The 22,144-nt window shown below is 41.5% G+C and overlaps 1 protein-coding gene across 2 annotated transcripts in view; it reads left to right on the top strand.

Moving 5' to 3' along the window:
* Nucleotides 1-2,559: 2,559 nt before the first annotated feature.
* The window catches only part of plcg1 (phospholipase C, gamma 1), a 57,655-nt gene continuing 38,070 nt past the window's right edge, over nucleotides 2,560-22,144 (top strand). Inside the window, exons 1-2 of one of the 2 annotated variants that reach the window (XM_053644480.1) lie at nucleotides 2,560-2,871; nucleotides 3,804-4,099. In XM_053644480.1, coding sequence (XP_053500455.1) covers nucleotides 3,883-4,099 — 217 coding nt within the window. In that variant the 5' untranslated portion in view covers nucleotides 2,560-2,871; nucleotides 3,804-3,882. Of the gene's footprint in view, nucleotides 2,872-3,123; nucleotides 3,203-3,803; nucleotides 4,100-22,144 lie in introns of those variants that run through there. The other variant, XM_053644479.1, reaches the window with a different exon arrangement.

The raw sequence follows: 22,144 nt of genomic DNA on the forward strand, positions 1-22,144 counted from the left end.
TTTAGAATTTACCACTGTAGAATTATTCTTTTCAGAACATTGTTGAACAAGAACGCGTCCTTGGGATGTACTCGAGTGTGAAGTTTCTAGAAGAACCCAGTTCTATTTTTAAAACATTCATTATTTTTCCCGCCAGCACATTCTAGCATGAGAGCACGTCACTGTGATGTGGCTCAACCCAAGAATATGACGGTTCCAGAACGTGTTTTCATTTTTACATTTAACACACTGTATAGAATTTTTGTAGAATATGAAAGACTTTTTTCAGGACACTCTAGAACCAGAATGCAACATCAGGACGCTCTAGAATATGACGCTTATGCAGACTGTTCTAGAATGGAAATTCTGGAACCAGAACTTGTCATCGGGACACTCTAGAATATGATGCGTCATCGGGACGCTCTAGAATATGATGCGTCATCGGGACGCTCTAGAATATGACGGTTATGCAGACTGTTCTAGAATGGACATTCTGGATCCAGAACGCGTCACCAGGATGCTCTACAATATGACGGTTATGCAGACGGTTCTAGAATGGACATTCTGAATCCAGAACGTGTCACCGGGACACTCTAGAATATGATGCATCATTGGGACGCTCTAGAATATGACGGTTATGCAGACTGTTCTAGAATGGACATTCTGGAACCAGAACACATCACCGGGACACTCTAGAATATAACGGTTATGCAGACTGTTCTAGAATGGAAATTCTGGATCCAGAACGTGTCACCGGGATGCTCTAGAAGATGATGCGTCATTGGGATGCTCTAGAATATGACGGTTATGCAGACTGTTCTAGAATGAACATTGTGTATCCAGAATGCGTTACCGGGACGCTTTAGAATATGACGGTTATGCAGACTGTTCTAGAATGGACATTCTGGATCCAGAACTTGTCATCGGGATGCTCTACAATATGACTTTTATGCAGACGGTTCTAGAATGGACATTCTGGATCCAGAACGTGTCACCTGGACGCTCTAGAATATGATGCATCATTGGGATGCTCTAGAATATAACGGTTATGCAGACTGTTCTAGAATGAACATTCTGGAACCAGAACGCATCACCGGGACACTCTAGAATATAACGGTTATGCAGACTGTTCTAGAATGGACATTCTGGATCCAGAACGTGTCACCGGGACGCTCTAGAATATGATGCATCATTGGGACGCTCTAGAATATGACAGTTATGCAGACTGTTCTAGAATGGACATTCTGGATCCAGAACGTGTCACCGGGACGCTCTAGAATATGATGCATCATTGGGACGCTCTAGAATATAACGGTTATGCAGACTGTTCTAGAATGAACATTCTGGAACCAGAACACATCACCGGGACACTCTAGATTATAACAATTATGCAGACTGTTCTAGAATGGACATTCTGGATCCAGAACTTGTCATCGGGATGCTCTACAATATGACTTTTATGCAGACTGTTCTAGAATGGACATTCTGGATCCAGAACGTGTCACCGGGACGGTCTAGAATATGATGCATCATTGGGACGCTCTAGAATATAACGGTTATGCAGACTGTTCTAGAATGAACATTCTGGAACCAGAACTTGTCATCGGGATGCTCTACAATATGACTTTTATGCAGACTGTTCTAGAATGGACATTCTGGATCCAGAACGTGTCACCGGGACGGTCTAGAATATGATGCATCATTGGAACGCTCTAGAATATAACGGTTATGCAGACTGTTCTAGAATGAACATTCTGGAACCAGAACGCATCACCGGGACACTCTAGAATATAACGGTTATGCAGACTGTTCTAGAATGGACATTCTGGATCCAGAACGTGTCACCGGGACGCTCTAGAATATGATGCATCATTGGGACGCTCTAGAATATAACGGTTATGCAGACTGTTCTAGAATGGACATTCTGGAACCAGAACGTGTCACCGGGACGCTCTAGATTATAACGGTTATGCAGACTGTTCTAGAATGGACATTCTGGATCCAGAACGTGTCACCGGGACGCTCTAGAATATGATGCATCATTGGGACGCTCTAGAATATGATGGTTATGCAGACTGTTCTAGAATGGACATTCTGGAACCAGAACGCATCACCGGGACGCTCTACAATATGTCAGTTATGCAGACTGTTCTAGAATGGACATTCTGGATCCAGAACGTGTCACCGGGACGCTCTAGAATATGATGCATCATTGGGACGCTCTAGAATATGATGGTTATGCAGACTGTTCTAGAATGGACATTCTGGAACCAGAACGCATCACCGGGACGCTCTACAATATGACAGTTATGCAGACTGTTCTAGAATGGACATTGTGTATCCAGAACGCATCACCGGGACACTCTAGAATACGGTGGTTCTAGAACATGATTTAAAATTATAATCATTTTATTTAAGGTCATTCTAGAACGTTGTGAACCCTCATCGCGCGCGCGCGCGCGCGTGCGTGTGTGTGGGTGTGTGTGTGTTACAGGTACAGGAGGTGTTTTATATTTGATGCTCTGCGCCTTTAAGAGGCCGCTTTGTGGGAAGTGAGCGGGGCTCGGATGGGGGAAGGGCCGCAGCGGCCGCGTCTCAATCCGAGTTGCGCGTTTCCCCCGAGTCTATGGGCGCAAACCCAGAGGAAGCAGCAGCGAGCAAAAGCAGGCGCGCAGACGGAGAAGCGAGGGAGGAACAAACCCACACGGTCACCTCGACTCGGGCCTGAGACATGCTGTAATTCCCGCGGAGAGAGAGGGAGAGAGAGAGAGAGAGAGAGAAATAAAGGAAAGACGCGATTTGCGGCGGCGGCTCCGGAGATGTGCAGCAGGACTGAGATTGCGCCGAGACTCCGCCGCGTCTGTCCGTCTTCCCTGCGCGCTTTTCTACACGGTAACACCGGAGAATTTCCCTTCTTTCTTTATTTAAAAAAAAGAAATCCTGTTAACTCCCTCTCTCCTATTCCCTCTCCCTCTCCCATTCCCTCTCCCCTCTCTGTTTCTTTCTTTCTCCTTCAGCCATACTTCTGTGCGTTCTGCTTCTTTGAAATGTAACACCGCGCGGCCTACATTCAACACCACAGTTAGTTTTTATCCATTTGCGCCTACAAAAAAAAAACCAATTTAAAAAAACCAAACAAAGAATAGAGCAGATCCTGGTTTAGAAAGGAAACTTCCCAGGAGGTAATGTGGAGCTGGAGCTCATCCAGACAGGCTGGGATCAGGTTAGCCATTAGCTTAGCAGTGTGTCAGCTTTCACACAACAAAATTATTATTATTATTATTATTATTATTATTATTAGTAGTAGTAGTAGTAGTAGTAAATGTACAAACTGGCACATTTTGCATTACAGATAATCAACATTACTACTGTTGTGAGTGAGTGTGTGAGGGGGAGAGAGAGAGAATAATCTCTCTCGTGTGTGTGTGTGTGTGTGTGTGTGTGTGTTGGTTGAGTGGGTTTTTCACAAAGCTGACCTTTGTCATGTTTATAGGATTTAAGGTTTAAAGAACCTTTACCTTTTCTCTCTCTCTCTCTCTCACACACACACACACACCACTTAAAGTAAAGCTGCTCTCACACACACACACACAGTCAAAAATGTTGTAATTGTTTTGTTTCAAAAGTGGATGTGTTGTCCAGGCTACTCTTTATATTCAGTGTAGGTTCTTCTTCTTCTTCTGTATTTTGTTGTTGTTTTCGTGTAAAGGGGAAAAAAAAAAACAACCCAGGAGGCTGAGTTTAATTCCCTCTCTCTCTCCCTCTCTCTCTCTCTCTCTCTCACGCTCTCGCTCTCCCCCCTCCTCTGGCCTGTTTTTTCGTAGGTGTCCCATTCAGGAGGAGGTGCAGGAGCCACTAAATTGTTCTGAAAGGGGAAAAGGAGAACAAACGGGGGAAGTGGCCATGGCTGCAGCTGCCTCCTTCTTCTCCAACGGGCCCGGGCCGTGGACGCCGAGCGACACAGAGATGAACACCGTCTACCGAGACCTGGAGCTCGGAACCGTGCTCACGCTGTTCTACTCGAAGAAATCTCAGAGGCCCGAGAGGAGGACGTTTCAGGTGAAGCTGGAGACGAGGCAGATCATATGGACTAGAGGCACGGACAAAATCGAAGGAGAAAGTGAGTAGCTGTGTGTGTGTGTGTGTGTGTGTGTGTGTGTGTGTGTGTGTGTGTGTGTGTGTGTGTATGAGACGATATGATATCAGTATTGTGACTCATTAACGTCATGATACGGTGATATCGTGGCTGATTGGATGAGCTCATGACTCTTTTTGTTGGAGACTGAACTCTACGGAATGGATCGGATGTTGCAGAAATTGCGTAGCGGACGTTAGATGTCTAAGATTAGACTTCGGGGATTCTAAATTCATGATCGGACGTCATAGAATTGGTGTTAGGGAATGTGTTGAATGTTGCGTAATAGATTAGATGTTGATTTTAACACTCGACGTTAGAGATCGGACATTAGAACGAAAGGTTACAATGTGGATGTTGGATATTTGAGATTAGACGTTAGGGATTGGAAATTAGAGATCTGATGTCACAGGATTGACGTTAGAGAATGGCTTGGATGTTCCGTAACGTATTAGATGTTAATTGTGACGGTGGGCATTAGAGATCGGATATTAGAATGGATGTTAGCTATTGGACATTACAGATGGGATGTTACGGAATTTATCTTAGAGATTGGACTTTAGAGAATGAATTGGACATTCCACAATGGAATGGATGTTCCTGAATAGGAAAGATCGGACGTCAGAGATGGGGCGTTACTGAATGGATGTTCGACATTATACGCATGTTACTGAAGGGATGTTAGAGATTAGATTCTGCTGAACGGACATCAGAGATCGGACAGTACAGAATGGCCTGGATGATACAGATTGCATACCGAAGAATGGATAATTGATTATGGACGTTAGAGTTTTGACATAAGGGATTGGACATTACAGGCTTTGTTAGCGATCGGGCATTACGGAATGGATTGGACATTATAGAATTTGTTACATATTAGACATTAAAGGATGGAGGTTACAGTATGGATGTTCGAGATCGGACGTTACAGAATTGACCTTGTGGAATGTTTGTTTTGAGATTGCACTAGATACCGAACGGATCGGACGTTCATTTGTTTAAAGGTGGACGTCACAGATTGGACGTGACCGAATGTACGCTAAAGTTCCACTAACGTACGCCTGCTGTTCCACTTCCTGGTTTTGTACCGATCGGTTAATAACATGGCTTCACTCTGACCTCGGCTCTTTGCTAGTCCGATGTCTCCGTTTGTTGCGGTTACTAGCTAGCAGATCGGATGCCAAGTCTTGCGGTACTCGTTTTATTTTTTCTTCTATTTAATCGTTTACAACGATAACGTCGAACGATAAGAAGTCGTCGAAGCCGTGTTTCTGTTTCTTTGAACTTAAATAAATAAAATAAAATAAAATAAAAGATGTGTGCAGAATATTAAAATAAAACAATAAGAAGACACAGTTCGTTGTGTAAACAGCGACGTGAAGCTAATCTACACAAAGAACGAGAAGTTATTCCGGAGATCGCAGCTAGGGGGCCGTACTTTACGGCAACGCTGCGGAATTGTGGCGTTATTCTTTTCGTGTCATCATTAGATCATTCTGTATCATTCTTAGTCGAGACCACACGGATCCGATAGACAGGATCGTAATCGGGCCGATATCAACGAAAGAAAAAAACAAACAACAACTTTGCATCAGATATCTGAGGGGGGGGAAAGAATGAATTTGTTCCTGTAGTAAAAAGAAGAGGTGTTTCTTAACGTAACTGTTTGTATTTATACTTCGTGATTTCAGTGGAGCCGTGCGTTTAGCTCCGCGTGATTGTTTTCCCGCCGTTTCAGTTAATAAAATCACTTCAAAGCGTAGTAGTTTTCCAAGAGGAAAAATAGCGAGCTAGCGACGGAATCAGCTGATACTCAAGGTCTTGGTGTGTGGGTTTTCATTTATTTATTTATTTATTTATTTATTTATTTATTTATTTTTTTTGGGGCAACAGAAAAGAAAAGCGTGGTATCGTCCGATCTCTGATGTGTCTGATTCTGATGTGTTTGCTTTAGGATAAAAGTCAGGACCGGTTTGTCTGGAAACGCTGCATACTGCGCATTATTCTTATGTCTGCAGGATACCGATCTAGTCAGTGTATCCACTTTGCTAAAACCGGTATCGTGTCGTTACGCTAAGATTAACACCGATTAGAAAGATTGAAAGGTTTGAGCGATATACGAGGCGACGTCACGTGCTGTTTAAGAACCAACCGGAGGAACTAACCAGAGTTTGTTGAACGATTGTCGTAATATTATATATAAAATTTTACATCCTGTAATCGAATGCCACACTTTGTTCACAGCGTCTGTACAATATATTGTCGGATAAAAAAGTGTTTCTGAAAGTACGGACGATGCGTTTTTAGACCTGTATCGGCTTTAAATCGCCTCCGAATCGCCCCAGTGTTCAGGGTAACAATTTCCTTTAGGAGCACTGTTGAAGTTTAGTTTTATTTATTTATTTAAAACGAGATGGTACTGTGTATATGATATAATATAACGCGCAAGTAGGCACGAGAGAACTTGAGTTGGTCAATTATGACCGAATTTAGGAACACCGTGTGAGCCATGACACATTAATTTACCTTCGGATAAACTAAATGTAATATTTTCAGTTCGTTTGACAGACTGTATGCAAAAAAAAACAACAAACAATGTTAACCTGTTCCACCTTGTAAACAAATACAATAAACATCAATGTTCAGTGTTTGAAGTCTGCTCCTCTTAAATAAATTTAAAGCTACGCTATCAGTACGTTCACACGGACAACGATAATCCGATGTCAACCCGGTTAAGACGATACTCTGATTAAGAAACTAGCATGTAAACAGTGATTTTTAATCACCTTAATCTGATTAAAGTCATACTCGAAGTAAACACAAATGGAATTAAGGCGTGTGGGGTATTTCCTGTTTTAGACGCATTATCGACGTGCGTGACAGACATGTACACACCTTAATCACACACCTTAATCACACTATTGTCTTCTTCAGAATAAGGTCAGTAATTAGATTAGTGCTGTCCATGTAAACACAGTCTATTAGACATTTTCCACTGTCACGGTTCTGGGCTGGAGTCAGTTCTCGAACCGCTCTGTGTATATTGTGTAGATATGTGTAGAGATGTGATTGGGTGAGTTCATTTACCCGTCAGATGCAAAGCGCTTCAGTTTAACGGTGTTCATCAGGGACGCTCCGATCAGGATTATTACAGCCGAAACCGATCCAGATACCAATCTTTTTTTGTTTAAACTTTAATCAGGAGGTCATAAACAGTTAAATGTGAGCTCTCTGCTCATGGTCACTGTTAATTGAGTTAAAATAATATCAATGAGGAATACTGTTGGTTAATTGATAAATAAACAAGCATAAAATATTTATTTTTAAATATCTTAAAAACAATAGCGAGTCCTAATTAAAAGTAGATTAACACTAACATGATCCATATTCGGAAAAAAGACTAATAACCTTCTAAGGATGTAGCAAACTAAGCTTAATGTTAAACTGATATTAAATGCAACCCATAGTAATTAAACATTATTTCATTTCTCATTTTGTTTATATTTTATGAAGTTATTATAACCTTTTTTTATGTTAAATGATTTATTTATAACTAAGCAAATTTTCTGTCTTTACGTTTTATTAGTTTTTTGTTTATCAGTTTTAGATCGGTTCCCCCAGTACAGTGTTGCCATGTCTGCTGATAATATTGTGTTTTGGGGGGATTAAATCAAAACATGGAAACTGGAGTTGACTTTTCTGGTGATATCTGGCAACCGTGAGTTTAAATGAAGTGAATGCACTATTAGTGTTGGGGAAGGGAGAGCGGCAGTATGTATGTATGTTTACAGACCGAACAGTTGCTAATCTTGATCATAATTGGTGAGGAATTATTTAATAAAGAAGCTTGAATTAAACCCAACTTGTAGCGTTAGCATTACTATTAATTTACTCCGCCCGACGCCGCTGTGTCTCCACGAGCAGGTCACGGTCGCAGGTTCAGGTCATTTTGCGGGATCGATAAAAGATGGCGGTTTGTGAGATCGGGGAGTTGAGAGAAGCAGATGATGTTCAGTGTTACTCGTCATCATAATGGCTTCTCTGCAGTGTTTCCACACTTGTTCGGTTGACTGAGGAGATGAAAAGTGGTGTGAAAGTAACTGTTGCGCGGTGTAGATGCATTTTGGACTTCCTGTAGTTTTTATTCTGATTGTATTACACAACTCCAAACAGGTCACTCGCACCGGTGTGAATAAATATTTATTCACACTCGCACAAAATACTTTTGGAGTGAAACGGTCGCCCTGGTCTTTATTACTTCATCACGTGTTGCGCCGCCCGATCCAACATGGCCGACGGCGACGCGAAAGCAGGACGTCTCGGGTACTCGCGAACCCTATTCGTTTCCCCTAAGAGAAGACATCTGAGCTAAACGTCGTGATTTCTGTACGTTTTAAAAAAAATATATACAGCGCGTCTCATAAAATCCAGAATCGTAGAGTTAATATACGCTATCGTTTTTTTTTTTCTTTTCGTTTGTTAAATTTTTACAGACAGCGACGTGTGAGCAGGGAAGAACGAATCCGGGTGATTCTACTCCTGAGAGATGGGTTTAACGTGAGGAACGTCGAGCGTTCGCGTCAGATCGTTATTGAGGCATGTGACGCTGTTCCTCCTGACGTCACGTGTTTATTTGTGCTTAGAGGAAGATGGTGGACGAGTTGAGCGAGTTCTGTGAATGAACGCTTCCGTTTTGGCATCTTTCTAACGTTTTCTCGTTATGGGATGCGCTGTAGGTCTGTAGAGAGACCATTTCTTTCATCGGCGGGGGGAAAAAACCCGAACATTTCAGACATAAACGTGTAACTTTTAGACGTTTTACTTGTACGTGTCGGATGCTAACTTCAGCTACTGTTTAATGTTGATGTAATTTTCACCTTTTTAAAAAAAAAAAAAAATCCCGGACATGTTTAGACGTGACTACACGTGACGGACAGTGTGAGAAATGAGGTTAGAGTATGATTAGTGTTGATCTCGTGTCACGCGCACTTCTGTACACATGCCGATTGTTTGAGAGCAGTCACAGGGATGCGAGTGTGGAATTAAAACGTCGTTGCTTGACTTTTCTTCTTGTTTTTTTTTTTTTTTGTTTGTTTTTGTTTTCATTGAAATGACGGTTTTGATTAAAAAAAAAAAAACGTAACAAAAACCAACAAAATGCATAATCTCTTCAGTATTGTGATGTTTTTCGTGGTTGTTTTTTCGTCGTATCGCTCGTCTCTAACCCTGTTCTGCAGAAAGGTGACTGTTTTCGGAGCACAGCTCTGTACGGAACAGGCTGCAAACGTCATGTAGGCCTTTGTGTAGCAGCTGGCTGTCTATACACACACACACACACACACACACACACACACACGTACAGAGACAGAGCGAGAGCAGGATGCCTCACACACAGCTGCACTCTGCTCCGGATGCAGCAGCCGAGCAGGAAAAATGGCCCGTGTGAGATTCTCTTTTCCTCCTTTCTCTCGGCTCGTGGTGGCTCTGACAGAAGTCGCTCGGCGAACGCAGGGTCACGTGATGCACACGTCTGAAGTGTGGAGATTTATTAAAAAAAAAAGGATAATGTAGCTGTAACGAAATAAAGCAGAGCCACGTTGCGCCTCAGCTAGATCCGATTTGTTTATGAAATGAGGGCCGTTACGGCACGTTTCTGTCTGGATTACTTTGCTAGTTTTTTTTCCCAACTGCCTCTGAGCTTCGAACGTTCCTTATTTACGTGATCGTCTTTGCTTTCCGTCAAAAACTAGGCTAACCCTCTTGGAAGCTCCGTCCCCTTCTCTCCTTTGAGTTTCCCTGTTTTGATTGATTAATGTGGAATAACATTTAATCAGCGTGTGTTCGACCTAGCTAACATTTAGACACGCGTATCGCTAACATCAGTTCACTATGTTCGTTACGGACGGCACCCTTGGTGGTAAATATGAGCAAAGAAGGCTGAAAAATTGTCTTTATTGTTTAACCTTTCGATCTTTTGTTAAAAAAAAAACTTCACAAAAATACTCTGCTGTCATGGATATCAAACACACCACGGGTTTATCAAAAAAATCTCTTTGTTTAATATAAGTGTGTAACAATTATTGGCACCCTTTTAGTCAATACTTTGTGCTAGCTCCCTTCGCCAAGATAACAGCTCTGAGTCTTCTCCTATAACGCCTGATGAGGTTGGAGAATACATGGTGAGGGATCTGAGACCGTTCCTCCATAAAGAATCTCTCCAGATCCTTCACATTTCGAGGTCCACGCTGGTGGACTCTCCTCTTCAGTTCACCCCACAGGTTTTCTATGGGGTTCAGGTCAGGGGACTGGGAGGGTCATGGCAGGACCTTGATTTTGTGGTCAGTAAACCATTTCTGTGGTGATTTTGATGTATGTTTTGGATCATTGTCCTGCTGGAAGATCCAACCACGGCCCATTTGAAGCTTTCTGTCAGAGGCAGTCAGGTTTTCATTTAATATCTGTTGATATTTGATAGAGTCCATGATGCCATGTGTCCTAACAAAATGTCCAGGTCCTCTGGCAGAAAAACAGCCCAAAACATTAAAGATCCTCCTCCATATTTAACCGTGGGCATGAGGTACTTTTCCATATGGCTACCTCTCTGTGTGCGCCAAAACCACCTCTGGTGTTTATTTCCAAAAAGCTCTATTTTGGTTTTTCACAGACTTCTTTGTTCATATTTACCAAGCGTGCCAATATTAGTGGAAGGCGCTGTAGATGGCTAACATCATGTCATGTCATTATATTTATTCAGCCGAGAAATAAATAAATAAACAATGAACCCCCCCAACACATTTTCAGCAGTTTTCGAATCTGAAAAAGACAAATGGACAACAGTTTTAAATCTATGAACACTTTTAATGAATTGCTAGTTATTTCTTTCACTGTTTTTGTGTTACTGCAAAAAAAAATTAAAAAAAAAAATCACCTAAAAATCCACCATCCAGCCTTTAAAAAAATAAATAAAAATAAAATAAATAAAAATTTAAGCAACTGCACAGCTGGTAACATTATTATACCCGGCCGTTCTCTCCTTAAACCTGAAATGGTGGAAATGCTCCTTTTCCTGTCTTAGGCCTAAATTGTTTAGCGTGATTATTTAAAATGGAAAATCACGAGCGGGGAAAAAAAAAATCGATATCGCACAAGCTGACTGTGTACGCTTCCAATAAGTTAACCCTTTCATACATACATTATTTATGCGCATCTCCAGCTTCTTTAGATGTTCTTTACTGACTTCAGATTGCATGGAACGTGAATGCTGAGTCAGATAAATCTCACGTGTCTTGGAAACGTCTGTGTAGCAACGCCATGAGTAAAAAAAACCACACTTTTAAAAAGGAGAAAATGTTATAAGTTAATATTTATAATGTTTTTGTACACAAAAATGATCATTCATACAAAATGTAGGGTTTTTTTAAATTTATTTATTTATTTATTTATTATAAAGGTGCACGGTTAAATCTTAAAACAAAACAAAAAAACCACACTTTTTTAAATCTAAGGTGCTGAGTCTGGCCTAAAAATAGTCATTTTCTTCATTTTATTTAAATTTTCTGCAGAGGACATGCTGCATTGATGGCGGCAGCAGCAGGTACGATTTCCTTTCCACGTGCTCACACGAGGGTTTTGGGTTACACGCCGCAGGAGGAAGCCGTCCATGTGTTTTGAAAGCTGCATCCCTGTTCTTTATTCCGTGTTTGTGGCTCGCTCGGTCCCGGGGATATGAAAGGAGAAGTGTTGCAGTGAGACGCCGCTCACGCCGAGTCCAGGAAAATCCGGCGCGTACAAGAGCGCTTCGTGATGCAGACCGGGGTCAGGATCGTATCCATGATGTATTTAAACGAAACAAGCAAACATGGCTAATAAAGCAGTGTTTATTTATCCTGGCACATTTCAGTTCATCAGAGAATTATCGAAGGGAAATTAATAACCCATGTTAAGGATGGGAGTGATGTTTTGGCCACGCCTCTACGGAGAGCGAAACACTGCGTCGTCACGGGTAAAAAATTTTAGAGCGCAAAATTGAAAACGTCAAATATTAGCAAGTGATGATGATGATTGGCTGGTGTTGCTTGTCTGCTGTGGGCGTGGCCTGTGTAGCATCAAACATGATGCGTCTCTTCTAAAGCTAATCAGTTTAACCACAGATCACATGACGCTGTAATCAGTGTGAGAATCGTTTTTACGCGTTACGCAAATCGCAGGCTAGCTACGCACGCTCGGCAGGCGCACCGACTTGTTTCGTCATGTCTCTGTACACGTTTAACGAGAGGTCGTGTATGACGGGATAAGCACGTGAAACCACGGGTCTTCCATTTAAAAAAAAAAAAAAACAACCCTTTTTTTTTTTTTTTTGGAGTCAAACAGTAAACAGGAACTAAACAGCGGAGAACTGAAGAAACTTCGGACCGCGGCGGCCGTCGGAATCACTCCAGCCGATCGGTCGGTTCGGTCGGTCCTAATTTGCATAGAGTTGTGATAGTCTCCGTGCGAAAGGTCGCATTGTTGCTGAAATCGTGGCGCTTGTGTCACGCGTGCGTACGTGGAAAAACAAACGCTCAGTCGCTGCTTTGTCGCTCGCTAGTTTCTAGCAGATTCTTTTCCATCTAGATGATGATGATGATGATGATTGGAATTTATTTGAGGAAATATTTGCATAAATATCACGTCGCTGTGTATCTCGATAACAAGCGGACCGAGTTTGGGCCGAGATCTTCACCCCGTGTGTAACCAGGACTGGATACATGGACTTTTCGATCCACGTTTAGCGTTTGTGGTTTTTATTTTTATACCTCGACCTGAGCTTCAGTTCACTCGCTGACTGTTCTGGCCACACCTTCTGCTTTATTTGTGTTTGTTGGAAGCGTGTTGGCACGGTTAGCGGCACTTTACCCCGCTTTCAGCGCTAATGTGACAGGAAGTGGCATTTCCCAGTGAAATTCCCCAGCTCAGCGGGGTGGAGTCACGAGGTGTTTAAATGTGAATCCTGCTTAAACGTGTGTGTGTGTGTGTGTGTGTGTGTGTTTTGGTGCTCATGATTTGGAACTAAAAATTGGAATGAATAAATAATATGATGATGATAATGAAAAATAACTACAAAAAAAATGAAGTAGACTGACACTGTTGTATTAATATACCAATAAACGCAATCTTAAATATGTTTTAAGAATTCCGTATATTTGACCTGACGTGTTGGAAGCAGGAAAAATGGGCAAGTGTAAGGACCTGAGCGACTTTGACAAGGTGCAAATTGTGATGGCGAGACGTCTGAATCGGAGCATCTCCAAAACAGCCGGTCTTGTGGGGTGTTCCCGGTATGCAGTGGTTAATATCTACCAAAAGTGCTCCGATGAGGAGCAAGCGGTGAACCGGAGACAGGGTCATGGGCGTACAAGGTTCAGTGATGTGTGCGTGAGGAGAGAAGGCTAGAGCGTCTGGTCCGATCCCACAGAAGATCTACTGAAGTACGAACTGCTGAAAAGGTTCAAGCTGGCTCTGATAGAAAGGACTCGGAACACACAGAGCATCACAGCTTGCTGCGTAGCTGCAGAGCGGTCAGAGTGCCCATGCTGACCCCCTGTACACCACCGAAACTCCTACAGTGGGCATCAGAACTGGATCATGATTCATCAGACCAGACCATCTTCTTCCGTTGCTCCGTGTTTTATTTTACATCATGTGGATGGCTGGGTGTGTGTTCTTCGATGGCACCAGGATGGTGAGCCGTTGACGATGTTCTGCTGGGAAACGTTGGGTCCTGGCATTCATGTGGAAGTTACTTTGACACGCACCACCTACCTAAACACCGTTTCAGACCGAGTACACTCCTTCACGGTAACGGCGTTCCTAATATCAGCGGCCTCTTTCAGCAAGATAACGCTCCCTGATGCACTATAAAAGCTGTTCAGGAACGGTTTGAGGAACATGACGGAGAGTTCAAGGTGTTGAGTCGGCCTCCGGATTCCCCAGACCTCGATCCGATCCCGCGAGCATGGGGAAATGAACCCGAAAGCGTAACACCAAGACAGCACAGTCATTTTTGAAAACAATGAATTAAAAATGAAAACGAGACTGGAGTTCCCTTTAGCAGAAATCCACGTGTGCGCGCGTGGTGTGTGTGTGTGTGTGTGTGTGTGTGTGTGTGTGTGAGAAAGGGGAAGATGGTGGTGTTTCTGCTTGGTGCTCAGGTCAGAGCGTTCAGCAGAGTACCGGTTTACTTCTCTGTCGGCGTCCGGGTCACGCTGCCCTCTGATCTCGTGGTTATTTAACGAGTTTCAACACGGCTAATCGTGACGAGCAAATAAAAGGTGAGGTTTTGCTAACAAAAACCACTAGACACACTAAAATGAACGAGAAGGAATGAAACCGGTAATGAAACGGGAGGAGCTTTGTAGCATCCGGTCAGCTTCTCGTTACGGATGTTCATATATACGATGTTCGCACTGGCGATGGTGTACAAAACCGACGGTTCTCATCGGCCGCATCGACACGGGGCCGACGGGCCGAGCTTCAGGATTGAGCTAATCGACAGGGATTTCTTCAAAACTGTGGACGGAATTTCAGTTCAGGAGTCACTGAAACTTCAATAAATAAATAAATAAATAAATTTAAATAAATGAAGGATTTTAGGCAGAAGTTTATCGCTAGCTTGATATTAAGTAGAATTGCCTTGGATTTCTACACTGATTTATTACTGAGAGCTGTGGTGGATGTGGATCTCTCGACAGCAGCTAGCGGCTCGTCTCCCGCCTGTCAGTGTCTACCTTAACGCTACTACAAGTTATCCCGCTGCTTTGTGGACCATTTCATGGAAATAGGCTCAAGCTAGGGAGTTGCAGTGTATTCTAGCAGGGCTGAGCCACAGATCTCTATAGACATGCACCGGCGAGTGAGTGAATCCTGACCTTTCCAATATGGTGGACGCGTGACGCCTAGGAGAAGCTAGAAGCCCTGACTAATATGGATGCTTTGTAACAGGGCAGCCTCAAGGTTCTGGGTGTTGGGTACAGACGAATATGTGTGTGTGTGTGTGTGTGTGTGTGTGTGTGTGTGTGTGTGTGTGTGTGTGAGGGACAGGAAAGGCCACGGCTGCACTGTGCAATTTTGTGTTTCCTGCTGCCCTGATCAGACTGGTCAGTCAGCCCGCAGACAGCAGTGTGTGTGTGTGTGTGTGTGTGTGTGTGTGTTGGAGAATGGTTTCCACCAAAATAAGCATATGTTTATCTGTAGAACTTTCAGTATGACTGCATTTTAATCTTCACTATGGTTAGCAGACAAGTGCAGGGTTTAGAAGAGAGAAAAGAACATGGCGTCCACTGTAACGTCCACTGCGGCTTTGTGCGAGGAGGAAGGGTGTGTGTGTGTGTGTGAAGATTTCAGTAAGGAAAGAAAAGGAGACCGGAAAAGCGTTATTAGCCTGACACTTTCTGTAGCCAGCGTGTTTGGAAATTCACTCACTCTGCCGTTTTTAAGAGAAAAAAAAACTGTATTCGCCTCGTCATTCAGAGCCCCAAAAAAATCAGTTCTAATTTACACCGCATTAGCGTAACAAGAACGAACTAAACGTGAGCGTCTAGAGTCATCTCGTCATGTTCTCAGACTTCACGATTGGACTCGCGTGCAGGAAGGGAATCGAACGTGCCGTGGGTTTTGGGTTGTGGCGAGGGTTTTTTTTTTTTTGTACGTGTGAGCTGCTAAACTGAGCCGAAGTACAGAGCGGTCCTCACCTCTGGATCTTATGTCACACAAAATATTTTAAACTGCTCATTTCTATAATTATCCCATCATTTATTTCTCCCGGCTACGTGTAGTCTGTGCTCTGGTGGATTTCTACATACGCTTGGCTAAAGGTTTAGTAACTTTTCGATTTCAGCCCTACTCGCCCCGTAGACTTTTTTTTTTCTTTCTTTCTTTCTTTTTTTTTAGTTTGTGTATTATGTGCAGCGTGAGAGTAAACCAAAGAGCAAACGAACAAAAAGTATCGATTTCACTCTGATTCAGACTCAACAGGCAGATTTAATCGGTGTGAAAACGCGCCCAAAGTTGTCAGATCGTCACCGATCCAGTTCCCATGAAAAAGGTTTTTACACGTGGCTGTGAACACGGTTTTCATTCGTATGTTAATATTTTGAACAGCTAAAAATGCATCCTTATTGGGGTGTGGGGTGTGGGGTGTGTGTGGGGTGTGTGGGGGGGGGGGAGGGGAGAGAGAGACACATCTGCATGTTGAAAATGATGCACGTAAACCACAGGAAACCGAGAAATGTCACAATTTTTCCCTAAAAAAAAAAAAAAAAAAAGTTTAGTTTTACACACACACTTTAGTTTAGTTTTACATGTTCATTTAGTTTTTAGTGTAGTGTTTAGTTGAGTTGTGTTTTGATTGATTTTACAGTAGAGTTTACAATTTACACCTTGAATTGTCACTTCATTTGACAATTTAGTTTAGTTTTACACTCTAGTTTGTGGTTTCGTTCATTTTTTTTTTTTAGTTTAGTTGTACACTTGTTTTGTTTTACAGTAGCGTTTACGCTTTACACCTTAAATTGTCGTTTAGTTTTACAGTTTAGTTTGTGGTTTAATTTAGTTTTACCCTTTCGTTTTGTTTTAATTTTACACTTGTTTAAGGTTTGGTTTATTTAGTTTTATTCTGTAGTGTAAGGTTTGGTTTCACACTTGGACTTTGATCGGTTTAGCTTAGCTTTACACTTTTTTTAGTTTACACTGGAGATATGATGCTTATGTAGCTAACACGTAAAGGAAATTTAAATGATCTGCTGAAATGAGTCATGCGCTCGGCTCGGTAACGATCACATCACGTTTCTACTCGTTTTAAAACAATGAGGAAAAATAAGATTTTCATATGCAGCTTTAGTCTTTTTCCTTCTTGTTTATTGGATGAGTCTGATGTGTGTGTGTGTGTGTGTGTGTGTGCGCATGTGCAGGCATGCATGCGCGTGTGTGTGTGTGTGTGTGTGTGTGTATCTAAATGCCGTACATAAACCCACATGTAATCTGATATATAACGGTCGCTGGCTGCTGCTTGGGCCCAAACACAGCTGACAGCGATGACTTTCAGTTTCTTTGATGCGTTTGAGATTTCGATTGCACTTCGTATGCTTTCTGAAGTACAGAAACAAAACATCTGCATGCTTACAGTGGCCGTGAAGAAGCTAGCGACGTGTCATTCACGAACGAGTCGACTCTTTCATGTGGACGTTGAGAGTCGACTCACGAGCTGTTCTCTCCTCAGGATATTCCTGCTTTCAGGATAAATGGAGATAAATCTTCTTGTTATTGTTTTTGTAAAGTTTTATAAAATGCAAGTGAAGAAATATTCCTTTGTTAATAAGAATGTAGAATCGAGTTGCACGGTATACCGGTACTACGGTAATATCGCGATGCTAAAGCTTCAAAATATCGCCGATCCAACTGTATATTTCGACGGCGGTACCATCAGTACAGTAGTACTGTAACTAATGTTGTATGCATGGTAGTTCATATTATTTTCGCTGAAACGACACGTCTTGCCGCATTCGCAGAATACGCAAAGGTTAGTGACGCCTAAATTCTTTACCTCGATCTTTGAAGATTTCCTGTTTGCTAGTAAGCGAGCAAACGTTACGCTAACCGCTGTGTGTGAATAATAAAATTAGCCGGAGCAAGCTACCCTTATGCTAACCGCTGTGTGCAAGTACTAAAATTCGCCATGTCTGCTAGTAAGCGAGCAATTACGTGATTTTATTTATTTATTTATTTACCGGGGGTTCATTTCCAAATTCTGTTATTTATTCCTAATGTTGGGTTGATTCTTAGTTCAAGGAGGACAATTTCCGTTCGCATGATTTCATTGCTCTAGGAAACAATAGGTGAAATATGTGGTTCTTTGCCAGTTGTACGACTGTCCTTGAGGTTTTTCCAACCACAAGTTATTCATTCTCAGAGGAAGTACTCAGAGGAAAATTCAGTTTGTCTGTTTTTCATTTATATCTACGTATTTCTGCGAATTTGGTTCATTTTGTGGATTCGAATTATGAATTAAAACGATATCGAATGGTATCGTGAAACTAGTTCAGCTGGTATAGTATCGTAAGGTATGTTTATGGTATCGTGACCACCCTAGTAGAATAAGATTTCGTTAAATGGTTTAATTCGTAGTTAGCCGAAGAAGAACAGCTACTGGTTGAAATATTTTGAGACCTGAGAGAGTCTCGTGTAGTGTTATTTATCAAAGAAAAAAATATATCAACTCTGATACGGTGCAGTTTTCTGTAAGGAGAAATGCTTTTATTTAGCGTTTATGGAAGGAGTCTCCAGTGTCAGATGTAAAGCTTTAACTTTAGGTTTTCCAACATCTTTTCGGACAGAGGAGTGCTCTCTCTTTTTTTTTTTTTTTTTTTTTTGGACTTGGAGAGAGAGATGAGAGATATGAATCTGGTGAGGGAACGATATTTATAGCTGCTATAACGTAATTAAGAACATGAACTAACTTGTTTTCTGGATGTCTGATAACATTAAACGAATAAAAAGTATGCCGTGTCATTCTTGAATAAAGAGAAAATTGTAATCTTGGGCACGTTGCTGTAGTGTAAGAGGAATAAAACACTTGAAAACATGCTGTTATAGGAAAATAATCCATTTCAGTTCAGTTCAATAAGCAGTTGTTTGATTATTTTCCTGTAACAGCATGACCGTGTGTTTTTCCTACTTCCTGTTTATCCAGTAAGCAGGCTTGACATTTGTAAACCGAAGCAAACGTAATATTTTGCAATCGAACTCTGCGCTGTTTTGAGTTCTGGGATTTCCGTGTTTCGTGTTGGATTTCCATCGGCATGTGAGAATTTTGGAAAATCCTTGACGTTTCTGGAAAAACCTCCCTCGTTTTGAAAAAAATATTTCGTTCCTTTTAAGAAGGAGTTCACACACACACACACTGTTGTCATCTCGGGGTTGTTTTCGTCTGCTGAGGGGGGGTGGGTGTGTGTGTGTGCGTGTGTTATGGATTGATCTCACTCTTTATTCTATTTGTATGTTTCTTTGGTAGAGTCTTTTCTTAGCTGTGATAAGACACACAGCTCTGTGGTTGTAGGTGTTGAAGTGCAGGAAGTGTGGTTAGAATAGCAGGTGGAAGAGGGAGTGAGAAAGAAACTACACTCTTTGTCCCGTGTGCAGTTTGCTTAAAAAAAAAAAAAAAAAAAAAAAAAAAAAAAAGGTTTTAGTGTGTTTTATCAAACATGTTAACACATCTCTAATTCAGATTGTTTTATTTTCAAAACACAGGCTTTCTAATTACGTCTGATTTTGTGGATGTGGCGCTGTTGGTCACAAACTCGTCACAATTAGCGACGAACCAATTACATCGAAGATTAGGGGACGACGTAATACCCTCTGTGCTAACCCACCTAGCTCATTTAGCATAATGTAAGAGGTTAAGAAAACACACGGTTGTTATGGTAACGTTATGACTTGACAGGATTAGGCTGATGGAAAAACTGACGATACAAATCATGACTAGCTCATATACAAGCTAGGTTTCATCTACGGAAAAGATTTCGGGTGGAATACCTAGATTTCCTGTAATACCGTCATCGTAATATCGTAAACCGTGATGAAATATAAGAGCAGTTATTATGCTATGAAGAGTTTATATTGGCGCATGTCTAGCCGCCATCTTTAAACCATGAAAGCTTTGAGTTTAAGTTATAGCCAGTCAGCATGAGAGTGCACAGTCTCTCTCTCTCTCACACACACACACACACTCACTTTCTTGTGTGTGCGCACACACACTCTCGCGGTCAGATCAGGTCACTGTTTAATGTTAAACTGCTTTTATATGTGAGGCTTGCACGCTCGTGTTCAGACAGAACCCCTTTGTGATGCACACTCTCAAACACCCTCAGCGTATATATATGTACACACACACGCTTGTGGCCTTCACTAGATGATGTGTTCTATCCTGGGACGCTTGCTGAAAGGCAGGCTGTGTGTGTGAGGCACTTTTGGTGCCAGATATGTGTTAACACCTGAACAGCGAACACACTCTCTCTCTCTGTCTCTCTCTCTCTCTCTCTCTCTCTCTCTCTCTCTCCTGTTCTCCCCAGCACTAGTGAAACTGTATACAGTCATCAGCCACATAAAATATCATCTTTCTGACTATTATTGGTTTTAAAATAAATATTTCATTTCATTGTTCCTGTACTTTAAAAAAAAAAAAAAAAAAAAAAAAAAAAAAAAAATCCTGTCAGTTTACCTCCTGTTAGCTAGCTAGCATCAGAGATAAGATTATGAACCTCTATAAATGCTGCAAAAATCCAGTCTGAAAATGCTAGCTTATGCTCCTAGCCACTGTTAGCAGTGAGCATTTAAGAACACTTTATAAGTATGGCTTAAAATTCCTGTCAGAAATCCTGTCAAGTTAGCTCATGTTAGACCGCTAGCTAGCATTAGCAGTGAAGATGATTGGTGTCTGTGAATATGGCTTGGTAATATTGGTAACAGGTTATCTCCTATTAGCCAGCTAACTTGCAGTAGCTGTTTCCTGTCAGAAGTCCTGCCTAGCTAGCATAAGGAGATAAGATTATGAATGCTACATAAAGCCCTGCCGGTTACCTCATACTAGCCATCTGGTTAGCATTTGAAGGTTGAACACTTATAAGTATGGCTTAAAAGTCTTGAAAACTTGTCAAGTTAGCTCATATTTGCTAGCATTAGCAGTGAAAAATAGACTTTTAAGCCATCTATGAAAATCAGTTAGCAATCCTGTCAGGTTATCTCATGTTGGTAATCCAGCCTGGGTGTTTAATCTTATGAGCAGCAAGTAATATTACAAAAATCAAGTTAGCTTATATTGGGCAGCTAAATAGTATTATCTAATAATAATATCTTAATGCTGCATATGAATATGGCTTAGAAATTCCTTCAGGTTAGCTCATGTTCGCTATCTAGCCTTGGTGTTTAAGGTTATGAGCAACAAGGAATATTACAAAAATCAAGTTAGCTTATATTGGGCAGCTAAATAGTTTTATTTAATAATAATAATAATTCACTATAATTCTCAGTGTTGTTCATATGCATATGTAATGTTTGTTAGCTAGTATTATTACTGAACATTATGAATGTATCTTAATATTCCTGTAAGAAATCCTGTCTGGTTAGCTCATGTTAAGTTAGCTAGCTAACTTTTTTGCAGTATTTGTAGTTGTTAACAATCTTAGCTATGTTGGCTACCTGACTAGCATTAGCTGTGTTATCAGTGCCTAGCTTTGTGGTGGCCTAAGAATCTCTGCTAGACATCTGATTTTTTTTTATCTGGAATACTTCAGAAAATGCGTAACAAAACCATATATGTGTGTGTGTGTGTGTGTGTGTGTGTGTGTGTGTGTGTGTGTGTGCATGTACTGACATTTCTTAAAAGTTCCTCCTTATTCATTCTGGTTCATTTGGCTGATCATTTCTGTGACTGGAACATGATGATAAAGTGGACATGCAGAGTGTTTTTGGTGTGTGTTGGTTCACAATGTCCTGGTGTTCTTAACACAATGTGAGAACAACGTGTTGTGCCTGGAACAAATGGTACACAGGCTTTGATTGAATCTTGATTCTTATTTCCCTGGGTCATTTTAGTCTCATTTTTATACCACGGTTCTGTTGAATTGTGGATTCTGATTGGTGTCGATATAAAGAAAATGAATCGCAGTATGGTTGAATGCTTGAATCTGATTGGTCAGAAGGTGTGGATTTATTTCCGTGCTAGGACTCGCTGCTGTCTTGAAAGTTTTAATGATGTCATTTCCTACCTGGGGGGGACCAGGAACGCCTCCATCTATGAAAACGTGTGTTTTTTGTTTGCTCTTTCAGGACTCGGAAAGCTCATGAAAACTATTTTAAGCACACTTTTACGGTTACAAGCCTGAGTGGCTACTGGTTCTGTTTTACTGTACTGACCTTCAAACATTCATGCCACATTCTGAAAGACGGAAATTGCAGCACAGCAACAACAGCAGACAAAATACATTTCTGGTCTCGGAT

Source organism: Ictalurus furcatus, chromosome 15 (assembly GCF_023375685.1).
Source record: "Ictalurus furcatus strain D&B chromosome 15, Billie_1.0, whole genome shotgun sequence".
In the NCBI taxonomy this organism is placed as follows: domain Eukaryota; kingdom Metazoa; phylum Chordata; class Actinopteri; order Siluriformes; family Ictaluridae; genus Ictalurus; species Ictalurus furcatus.